This window comes from Triplophysa dalaica, chromosome 25 (genome assembly GCF_015846415.1).
Source record: "Triplophysa dalaica isolate WHDGS20190420 chromosome 25, ASM1584641v1, whole genome shotgun sequence".
Lineage (NCBI taxonomy): Eukaryota > Metazoa > Chordata > Actinopteri > Cypriniformes > Nemacheilidae > Triplophysa > Triplophysa dalaica.
In genome coordinates this window covers 11,776,610-11,792,610 of record NC_079566.1, presented here as the reverse complement: position 1 = coordinate 11,792,610, position 16,001 = coordinate 11,776,610, and the positions used below count along the sequence as shown (strand labels likewise).

The 16,001-nt window shown below is 39.7% G+C and overlaps 1 protein-coding gene across 3 annotated transcripts in view; it reads left to right on the top strand.

Moving 5' to 3' along the window:
* Positions 1-256: 256 nt before the first annotated feature.
* efna3a (ephrin-A3a) overlaps positions 257-16,001 on the top strand; it is an 82,169-nt gene continuing 66,424 nt past the window's right edge. For 2 of the 3 annotated variants that reach the window (XM_056740823.1, XM_056740821.1), the window contains exon 1: positions 683-1,474. In XM_056740823.1, coding sequence (XP_056596801.1) covers positions 1,365-1,474 — 110 coding nt within the window. In that variant the 5' untranslated portion in view covers positions 683-1,364. Of the gene's footprint in view, positions 1,475-16,001 lie in introns of all 3 variants that reach the window. The other variant, XM_056740820.1, reaches the window with a different exon arrangement.

Sequence of the window (16,001 nt, the reverse complement as noted above, 5' to 3'; positions counted from 1 at the left end):
AGTCCAAATTGAAGTGGGCCTATGTAAAATAACATGCACCTAAACATTTATGCTAAATGAAAAGCAGCTTAACGTTTAGTGGAGTCCATATTGAAGTGGGCATATGCAACATAATATGCACCTAAACATTTCTGCTAAATCAAAAGCAGCTAAACATTTAGTGGAGTCCAAATTGAAGTGGGCCTATGAAAAATAATATGCACCTAAACATTTATGCTAAATCAAAAGCAGCTTACCATTTAGTGGAGTCCAAATTGAAGTGGGCCTATGCAAAATAATATGCACCTAAACATTTATGCAAAATCTAAATCAGCTTACCATTTAGTGGAGTCCAAATTGAAGTGGGCCTATGTAAAATAACATGCACCTAAACATTTATGCTAAATCAAAAGCAGCTTAACATTTAGTGGAGTCCAAATTGAAGTGGTAAACTGGTTTCAGACAGTCTTTCGATGGATTTTGTAAATTTGGACGTGCTTTTTATGTCTCCTGGCCTTTGTACTATCGTGTTGCATGTTTCGACACAGCTTGACGCCGCTATGTAACGTTATCAATGTTAACAGCCCCTTGATACATATCGAATTCAAATTCGGACATAAAACGCACTAAGGGAGAACAAAAATCCATCCACAACACAACACCAACAGTTCCTCAACAAATGACCCTCAATAAAGAGAAAAAGGGGCAATTAATCGCGTATAGCAAACAGTTAAGGTGAGAGCCGGGGGCGTGGCCGTTAACACAGCAACCAACCTGTCAATCACACACAGCGCGGCGGCAGTCTGAGGAGAAAGCGTGTGTGAGGACCCCACAGTCGCCTTATTTTGATTTAACTGATTTGCATTGTGACAGCGTGTATTCGAGAGTAGATGCGGGATTTTAGAGAAGCTCACAGAAGTTCCGTTACAGGTTTTGTAAGTTGTCCGACTTAAAGAGTCATTTAGTTTTTACCTCAGACAGTCAGTCAATGGTAACGCTGGTCATATAGGCAAGCAGTCACCTGCCGCGACGGACTCTTTTGTATCTCGATATTTTACCAGATCACTTTTCTTCCTTTTAGACGTTTTTGTACAAGGAGGAATTGATTTGTAACTTGTTTCAGTGAATTCCGACAGGGCTGCTCAGGATGCCTTGGATGAGCGCTTCTCTTCTTTGGAGTTGTATTGGGAAAAACGCAAAGCTCTGACTAACAAACAGCCACACTGCGGCAAGGCTTTGAGATAGAGACGCGTTGAGACTGACCGTGCGCTTGGCGATATCGCAAGAATGTTATAAAAACGTTAGTTTGGACTGGTGGACTGAGAGTGGAAGAAGGCGAAGATCGACAGTGGGAGACGGGTGCAAGGTAACGGAGGGATATAATTATGGCTCTCGCGGCGGTTTGCCTTTACCTCCTCGCGCTCGCGTGGATGAACTCGCGTCAGGTCCACGGGAACAATCGCCACGCCGTGTACTGGAACAGCTCAAACATACAGTAAGTGTGTCTGCAAGTTTTCTTTGTAGAATACGGATGTATAGGGACTGATTCCCGTGCGTTGGATGATACGTGGAGAAGGATTGAGAAAACAGGCACAGGTGTATCACGGCACCTGTCAAAAATATGTCAAGATCATGTTAATGTTGTCTGTTACGTTTTAACTGTAAACAAAGCATAGTTTAATGACGATCGCTTTACACTGTTGCGTTATTTTGACATTGTTCACCCCATAATCTTACTGTACCGTTTAATAAACTTTTATTTAGACTTCCAAGACCAGTTGTCAATGATAACTTGTCGTTTTTCTTATAGTTTAGAGAAAACAGCGTATTTCTTTCTCTTGGTTTTTGAAATGATTTATGACCCGGACGTGTTCCTGGCAGGTTTCGTACGCACACACACTTCAAGTTCTCCTCGTAAGTTTTGGTTTAAGAGACGTGCCACATTTTTGGCTGGTGCTCTGAGCACGTTGATAAAGTGTCATGATTGAGTCACGTTTGGTTCTACCTCCAGACCGATTTATTTCTCTCGCTGTCATACAACTGGATTCTGTGGTTGTGTGCTGACAGGTGATAATTCACATTATCTGACAGCCGACACTAGATGGCTAAACAATCTGTGAGGATATATTTATGTTGCTTTTGGCTACATTTCTCCTCTTTTTATATTGAAACGAGAGGTTTTTTATGTTTGTACCAATGCTGCCCATGTTGCCCCTTCCCCTTGTGTATATGTCTTCTCTACTGTAGTCTTTCATCTTTTATGTTCTATTTTTTTCTATAATTACAAGAAGTGTTAGGGTGATAAATGAGAAGTCTTGTGCTTTTAGTGTTATTATTTTAAGATTAATCGCATTTATCTCTCCTTTGATAAAAGGGAGGGCGAGCCCCATCCTCCGCCTCCTCCCATGTCTATTTGTATTCATCTCATCCACTTTTCTCCTGACGATTTTCTGCATACCCGCTCTGCTTACCTACTTTTATTCCTTTATTTTGCTGTATTATTCCCACTTGTCTTGACATTTTGATATGCATCACTTTGTCTTTGATATAAATAATAATATATAAATCGTCATATTTAAACGGAGCATCAGAATAAATGGCCCATGGGTGCAAGGGAGTATTGCACTCCCAACTTGGCTTTGGCATTACTCAAAAACCTCTGGCACGAACAACCAGCACAACAAGCACCAGCTGCAGTGGCAATTAAGTGTGTCATAGAGTTAGTGTGTGAGTGTTTGTGTGTAGAGATGAGATGAGAAGAGAGCCTCATTAATACCCAAGGTCTCATTATCTTAACCGCAGCATCTTCAAAGTGCACAGCAGTCACACGTTTTCCTGTGTGTCACATTCTGTTGATGCTGTTATCTTTTACCTTTAATTATCCTTTGTCTTTGAACACAAGTTTTGGTTAGATGTCTACAGATGTCTATTTATCTGAATTCATACAGTGAGATAAAAAACGGGCTTCATTGATTAATAATAACCAGGTGGTTGGTTTACTTTATTCAGTAGACAATATAAAAAGTGTGTACGTCTATGTGAGATTGAACAATTGAGACAAAGCATACAGTTCTAAAGTGTGTGTGGTTATTATTTGCCTTGGCAGTTGTAAGCCTGGTGAGACTGAATGTGGTAGTGAGGAAAAACACCATTTGTGAGGACTGGTGATGTGTTTTTGTGTTCCTGTAGTGTCTCTAGAGCTGATGAATACTTCTATTAGTTGTGTTCATGTTCAGAACTCTGTGCAAGAACATCGCTACCTGCATATTTCTGTTAGTATTGAGCCTATTTCTACTCCCACACTGGGAAAAGATCTGTAAAATAATGCGTAAACTGACCCAGATTGCAGGTAGCTGAGGAACCCGCCGAGGCCTTCGGCATGAATACTGATCCCGGATCAGTCCTGAGAGGCTTAAAGCTCCGGGCCACACGCTGCTCAGAAGCGCATACAGGCATGGTACAAACTGGAGCAACAATCTCCTTACCAACCGGTTCCCATGAGCCCCTCAAGGGTATGTGAGTGTTTGTGGCCAGGGAAGTGGCCCAGTGGGTCGTCACCGCTCTAGCTGAGACCCTACTTTGCAACATCTGTAAGCTTAACGCTCCTTCCAGATGGCAACATCAGGACATCCAGTGAGAAGTTACGTGGCTAACGCCCGCAGAAAGTGTAAAAAAGGCCCGTGGCTCCCAGCTCGCAACGCAGAGGCAGATAAAAGTGTTGACTGATAAAAGCAATTTCATGGATTCAGCGAGAAACCACGCTCACAAAATCTGTTTGAAATTTCTCTGGAAAGTCAAGCGAATGGAAGATAATCAATCACGTGAGATGATGTGTCTGGGGAAAATGCCAAATCGGGATAAAGTCAGAAAGAACATGGATTCTAGTGTAATAGAACTGGAATTTGCACTGAGTCTTCTGAGTAGCTCAGATAGGTGTAAACAAGCAAATAGAATAAGCGTGGAGTGCAGGGATACGGATGGTGGGGATGACTCGGTAACACACGGCTGGGCTTTGATTGCATCTGCACGGCCCCATTAGCAGTCAACGCTCTCAGCTTTTGCAGTGGCAGTGCCAGCAACCCAAGCTCATTACAGCTGTCCCGGCTAATGGAACACACACTCGCACACAAAGTCATTTAGATACGTGCTTTCAAAAGCACATGCAAAATCTGTAGCACACAAGTGTCCATGCTAATGTACAAAATGCGTATTGAACTGACAAGCCAGCATATGAGAAGTACACGAGTACACATGAAGTGACCAGAAAAAAAACATATGCATACACACACACAATAAATCAATGCTGCTCCCAGGTTCTCTGCTCATTAGAGAAGTTTGATGCGGTACATGTGCAGCGGAGCATGGTAGCCGTAGGGTACGTTTCCTGTGGCGGTGTGGCTTTTTGCACCCAGAACAAGGTTGGTGTCACTGCCAGGTATCAGAGCAGGGCCCATTAATTGGTCAACCTCTGTCAACATGATGATAACAAATGAGAGCCCTGCTCTCAGATAGCACAGCTAAAAACACTTGGCGCTCTAGGCAGCGGTGAAGGGCACGAGTACTGCTTATGTAAGAGCAGAGTTACGTTAGGAGAGAGACAATAGAATTGTCATCTCAGGGATTGTACTGTGTAAAAGAAACATAAATGCTGCGATACACCTTCAAGAACTGGGTCAGATGATTTTGAAACTCGTGAAGTAGTTCATTTGTTCAGTCAAGTGGGTTTTAATGAATTTAAGCATTTTTTATTTTCATGAATTGTTTGGAAAAAATCTATTGATATACTGTCTCACTGCAAATCACCTCATTGGTAAAAGCCATTTCCTCCTGTTTACGTGCTGCAGCAGCACCAACCTGAAAATTATAAAGACGATTGGTTTGAGATTGTATTAGTGATATGTTATTGAAATGTAAGTTTGGACGGCAGTTAGCAATTGCTTATTCCCAATTCAAGTAAATATGATCTGTAATTGCATGTCGGTTGTGTTGCTTGTGATGGCTCTCTGGGGTTGGTGCCAAGATAACCAAAATGTGGACCAAGTGGCATTAAAGTGATTTTAAGCAGGCCTAAGTTTTAGTCTAGAATTGCTCCTGTTTTAAGGTCTAAGTAGTCATGGAGCATGTTTTATTGTAGCAGTGCTGCTGTATGTTCTTTGATGTAAAGCTTTGATTTTAAGAAGAAAATCTAATTACGGAGGTGGCAGTGCAATGTTGCTACCATTATGGATCTTTTCTTTAATATAAGACCAGTCGGATTGCATTTTGCTTTACTGTTAGATGAAACAAGACTAGTTGGTGGGAAAAACAGTGGCAAGGAGTAGGAAACTTTCTAATATTTAGTGCACAATCTCCTTTGCTACAGAGCAAATTATCATCTTGACAAATGGCTTCCCTGGGAAATGGAGGCATTGGGTGGAGTGATCAATGACCATCCGAGCGGGGGGGCTTCCTCCTGCAGCTCATTACATTCACATATATCCTATTAATGAAAAAAATCTGACAAAACTCACACAGAAAAACAAGGTCGCACACTGAGCACAGTTGCTGACAACAAAGAATGTCTGCTTCGGTAAGCAACACATAAAGACACTTTACTTTATTTTAAAGTCACCATGAAATTCTAAGTGTTTTAAACAGTAATGCAGTGATTATTATACATGATTTATCCAGGCACACCATTATTTTTTTTATTTATTCGCACTTGTTATCTTTATTCAAAAATATTAAGCTACTCTCCCCTCAACAACAATGAGGTAGGAGTACTGACTCTCCAATGGCCAGGCATGGCATTTTTAGCCCTCCCCGAGGCCCAAATTGCAACAAACCTATCTATAAGGGAAGAGCATCACTCTGTGATGACGATTTGTTCATTGTAGTCATCACTTTCATGCTTACCATGAGGTTTGTGTAATTTGCCACTATTGTTTGCAGACTTAAACCTTTCTTGGAATGTTTATTACTATGGGTTTCTGTGATTCATAGTTTATTTTTATTTATGTATTAAGTTTTGGGTAGTGTTGTTATATTAAATGAGAATCTTGCCAATGTACACCTGCTAACATTAGCTATGTTGTTCACTGATAGGAGCACATGTTAGTGATCAATGTCAGACTATTTTACATCAATAGTTCCTATAAGCAATATTCAAACAAACCGAGACCAATTGAAGATTTTAAATTATTTATTTTGTAGCATATTGTGGCATTCTCACCACTTCCTGGATTGGTACCTCCTGTTAAGAGGGCGGGACAATAGTTGTCCTTATTTATTCTTGTGGGTCATATCATATTGGAATGTGGGGCCAGTAGCCTAATATATCTTTAGGCTTAAGGTTGTGACCAAGGGTCTTCAAAGCTGTTTAGAGTTGAATACAATAGTAAGATTTATAATTTAAATAATTTTCTTCATTGATTTTATTATTTAAAGGAGGCATGAATTAAAATAAAAAAGCTTTTGTTATAAAAGAGGGAATCGTTTTCACACGAAATCATGAAAGTGTCAGAATTAAAAACGCCCTTGTTACTGAGATTACATCTGTTATTGACACCATGCCTAGCGAACGCCAGGTTTTGGAATGCACCTATTTATGACGACATTGATAGGTTGAACACCTCGTCCACAGAAAAATTTCACCGACTACTTCTCTAGCCCCACATGACAATTCTGATGTGCCGTTGAACCAGATAGGGCGAGCAATCAATAAACAAACATGCTGTTAAAGATAGCTAAATATTGTGCCATCCCTGGTTCTGGAAGAATAAAGTCACTGCATAACCTTCATTCGGATTCCCATATTAGGAATGCGGGGTTAAATTTTATTTTGAAAGACGTTCAAGCTCATGTGGGAAAGACAAGGAGCGTTTGTTCGTTTCATTTCTCCGAGGTTTCCTTGTGAACAAGGCACAGGTCGACACTGAATATGTGGAGAGTTTAAAATTCAAAAACAGTCTTTGTCCGGTTCGAGATCACTGGTCTGAAATGCTGACAGGTGCGGTCATTTATCATTAAACGCAATAGAAGTATAGGCTATACAGACCATACGCAAAGCCTTGCCATCACATCCGGGAAATAAGGCTGTAAATTTAAGTAAAATCATCTCGTGCGACTGTGTCACATGAAATACTGATGTGGGGAGTTCATTTATAAATCACAGGAGGTCTCCAGATAATACTAATGCCCTGCAAAAACTGTGAATGGTGCTTATGTTTAACCTAACGTTAAGTCTCAAACCAAATTCACAGAAGGCACCAACTACGCAAACTGTTATCCAAGTAAAGCGGTGGGCGTTTACTTTCAAGTGTCTTCAATGCGGCATGCCCATTAAAACCGAGCATTTGCAGAGCTGGCCTCAAAACCAGTGTAGAAAATAGCCTATTACTTATTGATTTTGATGTTTTTGGATGTAAAAACCACGCGAATGTCATAAGTAGATCTCATATAACAATATAAAACAATAAACAAGCAGAGTTCATGAGACCTTTAAAGGTCATATGTGGTATATCTTCATTGTGAGATTTTGTCACCCCTATAGTTGGTAGGGTTCTTCTATAAGGGATGCTGGTCCAGGTTATTTAAGCCAGTCTAGTTGTAACTTTAGGGGGAGTGGTCCTTGCGCTGTATATTGTTCTGCTGCTTAAAGCAACTATTTTCTTTATTCAGGTTGTGACAATGTATGCACTAAGTCTAGTGACATTATGTTTGTGAACTGGTTGTACGATTTTTATTCTTTTTTTGTTCTTTATACTATGGTGGACATGTTTCATCTCAATTTTGCACTCAATTAAACACTTTTGGGGATTATAATCAGTGTTTTCTGAGCCTTAACCAACTCTGGGCGCATTACGACACACACTGATATACTTCATGATACGGAAATGAATTCAATCGCAACTCATGTTTCATGTTGACTTTTAATATGTGCACATCACGACCAAAACTATAATTATATTTGTGATTACTACAGATTTGCTTTAGCAATAATTGAATGTCAGAAATGCATTTGTCTGAATCTAGGTCCTGCATTGTCTAACTTGGATGTGAAATTGTAATGAATTCAGGTTCTCCAAGTTAGTCCTCATGGCAAGGGACTTAATTTGTGCAGGTAGATAAAATCTATTTCAGTCTTTGAGCATGTTTTTTAGTCTGCGAAACAAGAGGAAAGTCAGGTATTGATGAAATGGAACACAGAATAAAATTATTAGCAGAGCAAGGAATTACTCAAGGTGTTAAAACAGTTGGGACTGGCAAATTAATTAAAGTGGATAAATGAGGAGCAAGAATGAAGATTAGAAAGTTAATTGGAAATGGAGGATATAGAATGCGGGAATCATTTAGAAAAGATTTTTGCCTGGAAAAGGTTAAATGTAGGAAAATAATATAGCTATGTGTGACAGTAATCGTTGTGCTGTGAGACAAAGAAAAGTGAAATGATGTACTCCGTTATGCCATAGCAACGCTATCAAGGAAAGAAAAAGACAAGTGGATTTGACAGCAGATTACATGAGAGGCAGTCCATCTGGCTTGGCCTGATGGAAAAGACTTGGTGATTCTGCATACCAAATGTACCTTATTTACCAGCATGCTGTATTAAGCTATTCCTTGCCAATGTCTGTTTCTGAATAAATAGGAAATGGCTATTTTTGAAATGATTTGCACAGGCTTTAGCATACAAATAGTGTTCTCTCTTTCGCTATCAGATCTTCCAAAAACCTAATCAGTCAGAACCCTAATCGACGTGTGATCTACTTGAGTGAATCTTTAATGAGGTGAATGCACTACAGCCTGTTTTCTGTTGCTCCCAACAAGTCTGGATCATTCCTGTAGAACTGACACATCTGTACTTAACATCCCTCTAGTCTTCTGCCTTCTGCATGCATAAAGAAAAAGCCTGTCTCTACCGTCTGGAAGAACGTATAGAGAGCGGCTGCATGGTAGTGCTGGGCGGTATGACCTTAATATAACTGTATTTCCCAGATTTATAACGTCTTCCTGGTACATGATAGTATTTTTTAAAACCACATTTTCTACTGATTGAGAGAGGAAATACTGCAGTTGATTGACTTAAAATGCCCTTTTATACTGTCATGGTGAGTGAATATTGTAGAAAGATTCCACACTAGTATTTTACAGGTTTGCAAGACCCACAAAATGATGCTGTTTATAAAGAGTGGCACTAATGATGAATTGAAGGAATCATGATCCATGACAGTTTCAGTCAATATACATAGCCTCTTAATTGTGAAAATTTCGCAAACAACTTGTAACTGCACAACTACTCAATGTAAACAATCCCATTCCCCTATAATAACTGCAAAGTTTAGACTTCTTTAACTGAATATCATGCTAAGGCAACTTGCATTCATGATATTTATGAAAATAAATAGAGAACAGTGCTAGAAATAAACTTTTTTCCTTGGTAGCACCATATCTATGGGTAGCACTTCAAGAGTTAGAAGCACCCACCCATCTGTCTGAATACTTGTAGACAAAATAGTAAAAATTTTAGCAGAAAACATGCTTGTGATATAAAAAATCATATTTTTTAATTATAAATCAAAGGCTTAAATTAGACTTGTGAGAGGAAAGCGATCGCATCACACTGTCAATCCTCCTTCCTCTACTGACCCTTATTTTTCATCAAAGCATACAGATAATCAGGTAAAGCTAAAAACATCATGTTTTATGCTTATATTGAGCCAGGTATGAGGGGTACACGCTCCGTTTTCGAAGATGTTTGCTTGTGAGTGTATTTAATATAATGTAATCCGAACTTGCAATTGCTACACGTGTTACAGTCTGCTGTTAAGCCACGCGGTGCATGCTCCCCTTGTGATACGAACAGAATATGTTCCGTTGTTGTGCGAGATGCAGGCGAACATCCAAACGCCTCCGTTTAGCACATGTTTAAATAGAAAAATTATGAGACTAGTGCCGTGGCATAGAAAGACGCAATCTGTGCCAATGGCCGGTGACAGTGCAACAGTGAAAAGGGAGCCCACTGAAACAGTGTCGCGCTTCGCAATGTTCTGCACGTTGTTTAAGAGACATACATCGTTAGTATTATTAAAATTAATATTAATATTAAAATTCATGTCATGACAGCAATACACTGGTGTTCGGTATAAACTGGTATAGCGCCCATTATTACTGCAAAGAGGTATGTGTCCGTCTTGTTCCTCCTCTTTATTTTCGGCATGGAGGATGACAGTCCGTAAGGACCTTGTGAATTCCCTGCCACTCTGTGACTCATTCCTACATCCTCTGCAAAGTAAAACCAATGGCTCACTGTGTAATTCCTTGGCGTTCCCACGGGAAAGTTAGATTGAGGAAAGAGAGGGTGATCGATTCAAGCTGAATGCAGGAAGGGCCTCTAGCCTCCAAATAAATATATAACCATTAGAAATGAGCTCCTTCGGTGCCTGAAGAGTGGTCGATTTCAGGCCTCGTGATAATCAATGCGTAAATTCATTTTTGGTTGAATGTGACGGTGTGTGAGAAATACCAATTAGAATTGAGACCAGAGTGGGCAAAGAGAGGAGAAATTGATTTGAATTTTAGAGAAGTGAGGGTAAAGATGAGCTTTCTCTAGCCTGGGGTCACAGCCTTTAGACACCAAAGGAAAATGTAGATAGAAGGAAAGTAATGTGAATGGGTAGTCGGCAGCGGAGAGGTAGATATGGGTCATTTAAAATAAATACTTTTATGAAGGTGAAGCATTTCCATTTACTTGTGATGCTATCTAAGGCAAGCAACAGTGTTAGAGGAACCTAAGGCTAGAGATGCTTTAACATGCATTGAAGATGGACCTGGATCATGGAACCTGCGTATTATATAGGTTTGCTTCTAACAGTGAACAGTAACCATTCTAGACACCCCCTAACAACCCTGAGCAGCACAGCAACCGCATAGAGATGTACTAACAACCCCTCTGGACATTTTAGAAACTCACTGGCAGCGACCCAGAATAGCATCATGGTTTCACACAGGCAAGCACCACTCAACGTTTTTCCCCTGTAATGGTAAATCTAGTTTAAAATAGTGTTTGGTAAACTCTGATCTCACAGCTGTTCTCACTTTAGTTTCAGGTGCTAAACCAAAAGATATAAAAATCATAAACTGTAGATGTTAAAGATGAATTAGACTTGTGCACCATATGTGTAAAAGAAATGTCTTTACTGTCATTTTTAGATCTTCTGAGAGTGCCTGTGGATTTATGTAACGCTTAAATGCACTGTTTGTGGTGACCTACTCTCACTTCAGAAAACTGCTTCTGTCAGACCTGTAGAGGTACAAGTGCTTTTAAAATAATCTCTAAAGCTATCCATGTTGGTATAAACACAAAGAAAGCCAAATTGAGTTCAGTACATTGTATAATACTACTGAATATATTGTCTATTATAATTCTTTGTCGATATACCTCCTTAAAACTGTGCTCTATACCAGTGGTTCCCAAACTTTTCAGCCCACGACCCCTAATATAACAGTGCCAGGGATTCGAGACCCCCACTATCCTCAGAGTTGGGTAAAGTATACAAACATTGCGCGCAACTGCACACATGCACTTATTAGGTCTATCCAAACACACTTATAATGACAACACAAAACAATACAGTCTAATATAAAATGATTTTATAGTTAGGCTATTTACTCATTTTTTTACTTTTTGCTATACAAAAACCTGGAACTAATACTACAGATGGTCAAATTTCATCAAACTGATTTGAGTGCTGATGGATGTCCTCTTTATGAAAACGCAAGCCTCTTTTCATACCTGAGGAGGATGACCTTTCAGACTGAAAAGCTAAGAAAATGCGTTGAGGGATATAAATTTGTACAAAATGATGTACTGTTACGTACCTGGGTGAAGTTCAGATTTGATGCTAATATGTGAAAAATCTGCAGATTTGCCCATGGTAAAATGTGACATAATCTGAAAAATTATCTTAATTTCTTCAATATTAACTGAGTAAGGTTAGGTCAAAAATGGAGATCATAGTAAAATTAATTATGTGGTCCTGAACAAGCATCAAAAGTCGTCGCTGACTCATTTTTGGTCATGTTCAAATATTCCATCTACCCCTTACAACCCAGATGCTTTTTGTTCACTCCAGGAGTTTCATGTGACGGATAAACCCATTTTCCAGTGAGGTCTGTTTGTTTTATGAAAGGTTGTCGTGTGTGACATCACATTCTCCAGTCCCTCTGATAGCCTCCGTGAAAAAGTACTGTCAACATTGTAACCTAAGGTGTCGTAGTTGTCAAAAGGTCAGATGGTTAGATGTTCTGTATGTGGCTGCCATGACAACCGAAAGAAACATACTAAACCATACGTTGTACACTTGTCAGCTCCTAGATATCCAGTTGCAGCTGTATTGTAAGTGTAGTAGGCATCATGGGAGGATAGTGCTGGTAGAAGGCAAGAAGAAAGTTCAGATTTACTATTCAGAAGTCATTAGTATTCCATTGGTTCCAAGGTTATGGAGTGTTCATTTAACCGAACCTCCAAATCCTGTAGAGATGGGTTCGCACTAGACAGATAAACCCAATTCCAGACTCAATGAATGCAAATGGTGAAGTGAATAGCCACCCTGAATTTGTGAGTCCCTTCTCATCACAATGATTTACAGTATGCCTGACACGCTAAAGACACGCTATTATTTTCACTAGCTTCAAAAATTGCTTTTGTTGTTAAGATGCAAATTTTAACACATTGTTAAGCAATGAAAATCACCGATCCATGAAGCCTAATGAGTTGGGTTGACATGAGGAAAACATGATGATGTTTTCCATACAGGGCGGTGTTTATTGCGCTATCATAAAAATAGATGTGACGATAAGACTTGGGCATATACTGGAGCTCCAAAAAAACTCAAACTTCATTTATAGTTTAAAACCTGTCTGCAATATTTATAGATGTCTAGAAATTAACTGTGAACGGTTAGTTTTAACTAAATAACATTTGTTGCAAATTAGACGAAAAATGTTTATTGTGAAAAGTTAATCACCGAAAACTGATTGCAAATATTCAGTTTATAGCCTAGTCCTACGTGAGGCATCAACTTTTATGGCATGTCTGTATAAGCACTGACAGCGCATTTAGATTTGGAGTTTTCATTTCCTCAAATCTCTCTGTGCATTGTCTGCGCTTGACTTTTACGACTGTACCGCTGGGTGCTATGTCTGATATTTCTTTTCTGCTAAAGTTTAAAGCCTTTGGTTTTAATAAAGACACAACCACCTCTGACTCTCCCTTGAGCACTGTTAAAACGGGACACTTCAGACAACTTATCAAGAAAGGCTATTTTGAATCTGGACGTAATAATTAGTTATTCTGTTATAATTGAGAATTTGCCTATTGATGCAGTAATTATACGATCTCAGACCCTTTGGCTGCCATCAGCACAGTAATGAGAACATCAGAGAGAAATTGAAATCTCGCTCCAGTTTTGTGCACATTCACTCAGGCAAAAATGTAATTTGACCTCTCCTCAGTGGCAGTCAGGGGCGAACAGAAGTTAAATCCGACTACTTCAAACGTCCAGGAAAGTTAAAATCTGAGGGAAAACTTCCAAGCGAAACGAGTCCATTTAATTACGGCATCGCGGCCGATGGAGTTCGATTCAGATTAAGCGGTATAGACAGGGCGTCATTGCAGAGGAAATTGCATGCAGCGTTTCTGCTGAAGGGCGACAGACTATGAAGCCTTAAACACCAACTCCTCCAAATACAAGTTAGTGGAACTAATACCTACTTCATTGCTTAGGTGAAAGCGCTTGCTACATAGTTCTCATCATCCCACATTTGTTCGCTGATTGAAAAACAAGATGGCAATTATCCTCAATGTGTCATCCTTGAGCGAGTGAAAACGGGAAACGAAACCTTCATCTCCATTGATTAAGCTCAAGTTGCCTTGAGTCTGTCAGCGCCGCCCCATTTCACGGCTAAACTTGGACCAGAAAGCACAAACAGAGATCGATAACCCCCTCCCTCCCAACATTGACACGAGCGGCTCCAGATTGTTGCGCCCGGCGCTCCTGCACGTTTTGGCCTCATCATTTACTCACGTCTCGTGTAGGCCTGCTTCAGAAATCCATTCGGCTGCCTTGATGTGTAAATTTCTTTATGTTTAATACATGAGGTTAGGCATCATCTGCCAACCCTTTACAAACATTCACAAGGTTTAATCTGTGCTGGTTTTATTGACTCTTTTACTCGTCACACAATACGTGTGCACACGTCATCACTTGCTGCATGTGTGTTTTATGTCATGCATTTTGTCCGTCTGGCAATGAGCAAAGAAAATCAGCGTTCGTTTGTGCATATTGAGTTACGTTTTTGCTGTATTTTTATTGGGCAGCAAAATCTGTTGTGTTTACAATGCACAGGGCAATTTGGTCCGGAATAATACCGTGAGAATGCGAGTAAATTTGTGTACATTGCAAGCCAGCCGGCCTAATGATGATACTGCGGAGGACTGCGGTGTGCGTTAAGTAGGAAACTCTCGGAGAGTCCAGATCTCAGATCCTAACCACACTGTGTGTGGGTGTGCTGAATATCAATGTCCTGCTGTGCTCTCTTCTCGTCCGCCCCTAAGAGAATGTGTGCAAAGCTGTTAGTGTTTGTGTGTTCTCACACAAAGGTAACATATGCAATTTTATTGTTTATTAAAACGTAGAAGCTTTTATTGTTTGTTTAATCGCTCATTGTGGGCTTTAAAAGTGCGTAGATCCACAGAGCCTGCAGGAGCCCAGGGCAGGATGCGTGTTGGTGTGCGAGTAGGTGGATGCGTCGAGTGTGTAGCCTGCGTGGGTGAGTTTGTACGCAATGTCAGGGAGTCATTTAGCTCTTGGTCTTTGTAGTCCTCCTCTTCCCACACAAAAATATGTGTTTCCTGGTAAAATACTTACTTAATATTGGTTGTGGGGGGCACCAAATAAGCAACTCTACTCTGTGTGGGTACGAGAGAGACAGGAAGTAGTTCATACAGCCCGGTAGAAGGGTACTGCTCAACCTATGCATCAATTGAAAATCCCAGAGGAGGGCATGGATGTGGAAGGTTGGTGTTTTATGAGGATGTATTTACTGGGAAAAAGGCTTCTGCAAAGTCTAAGTTCAGAATGGAATACTAACAGGCACAGTATTCAAGCGACATCTCGTTTACAATGTGCTAACGGTTGTACACACAATGTTGACACACAATGTTAATAGCAGTAAAATGCGAAGTGTAATGTAGCTTTCCTGTAGCTCAGTGTTAAGAGCATTGTGTAAACAACGCAAGGTTGTGGGTTCGATCCTATATAAAATGTATAGGATAGTGCAATGTAAGTCGCTTACGTCTGCCAAATGCATAAATGTAAATGTAAGTTGTCTGAACAGTTACTGTGAAAGCTAAATGAAAATAGCTATATGGACTTCATGTAAATAGACACTGGTATTCTTAACATCACTTAACATTTCTAATAGTAGTACACCACATTACTTCATGTTATATTTGGCAAAAATCATCAAGAATTTATTAATTTAATATTTTTTTGGTAAAACTCTCATTTTTATTGTAGCAATCACAGAAATTGCAGTTGATATTGCTCGTCATTCATAAATGAGGTCAGGTGGAGCCAGGTGCATTGTGGGATAGAGCATTCCAGACAGTTTAGTATGCAATGCAGTGTGCTCAGGTTGCACACTGAAAATTCTAGCAAAGATTGTAATTCATCCGGGTTTTCTATGCATGCATAAAATTTACATATCGAGCACACCGTACATATTGCACAGTGCCTGCTGACTAAAATACATTGTAAATGTATAGAAACTGTATTTAAATTCATTTTAAAATGCTGGGCAGCAATGTTATGATACATATGTTTGATTTTACAGCAACGTAAAGATTCAAAGGAACTTAAAGAGAGAGAGTTCTGATTAATAAAGAGAGGACAAGAAAAATACTTTTGTCTTTGTTTTTAAAAAGGTTTGTGGAGGTTGTAGATGTTCTGATAAGAGTGATAGAGGGGACATACAAAGATTGA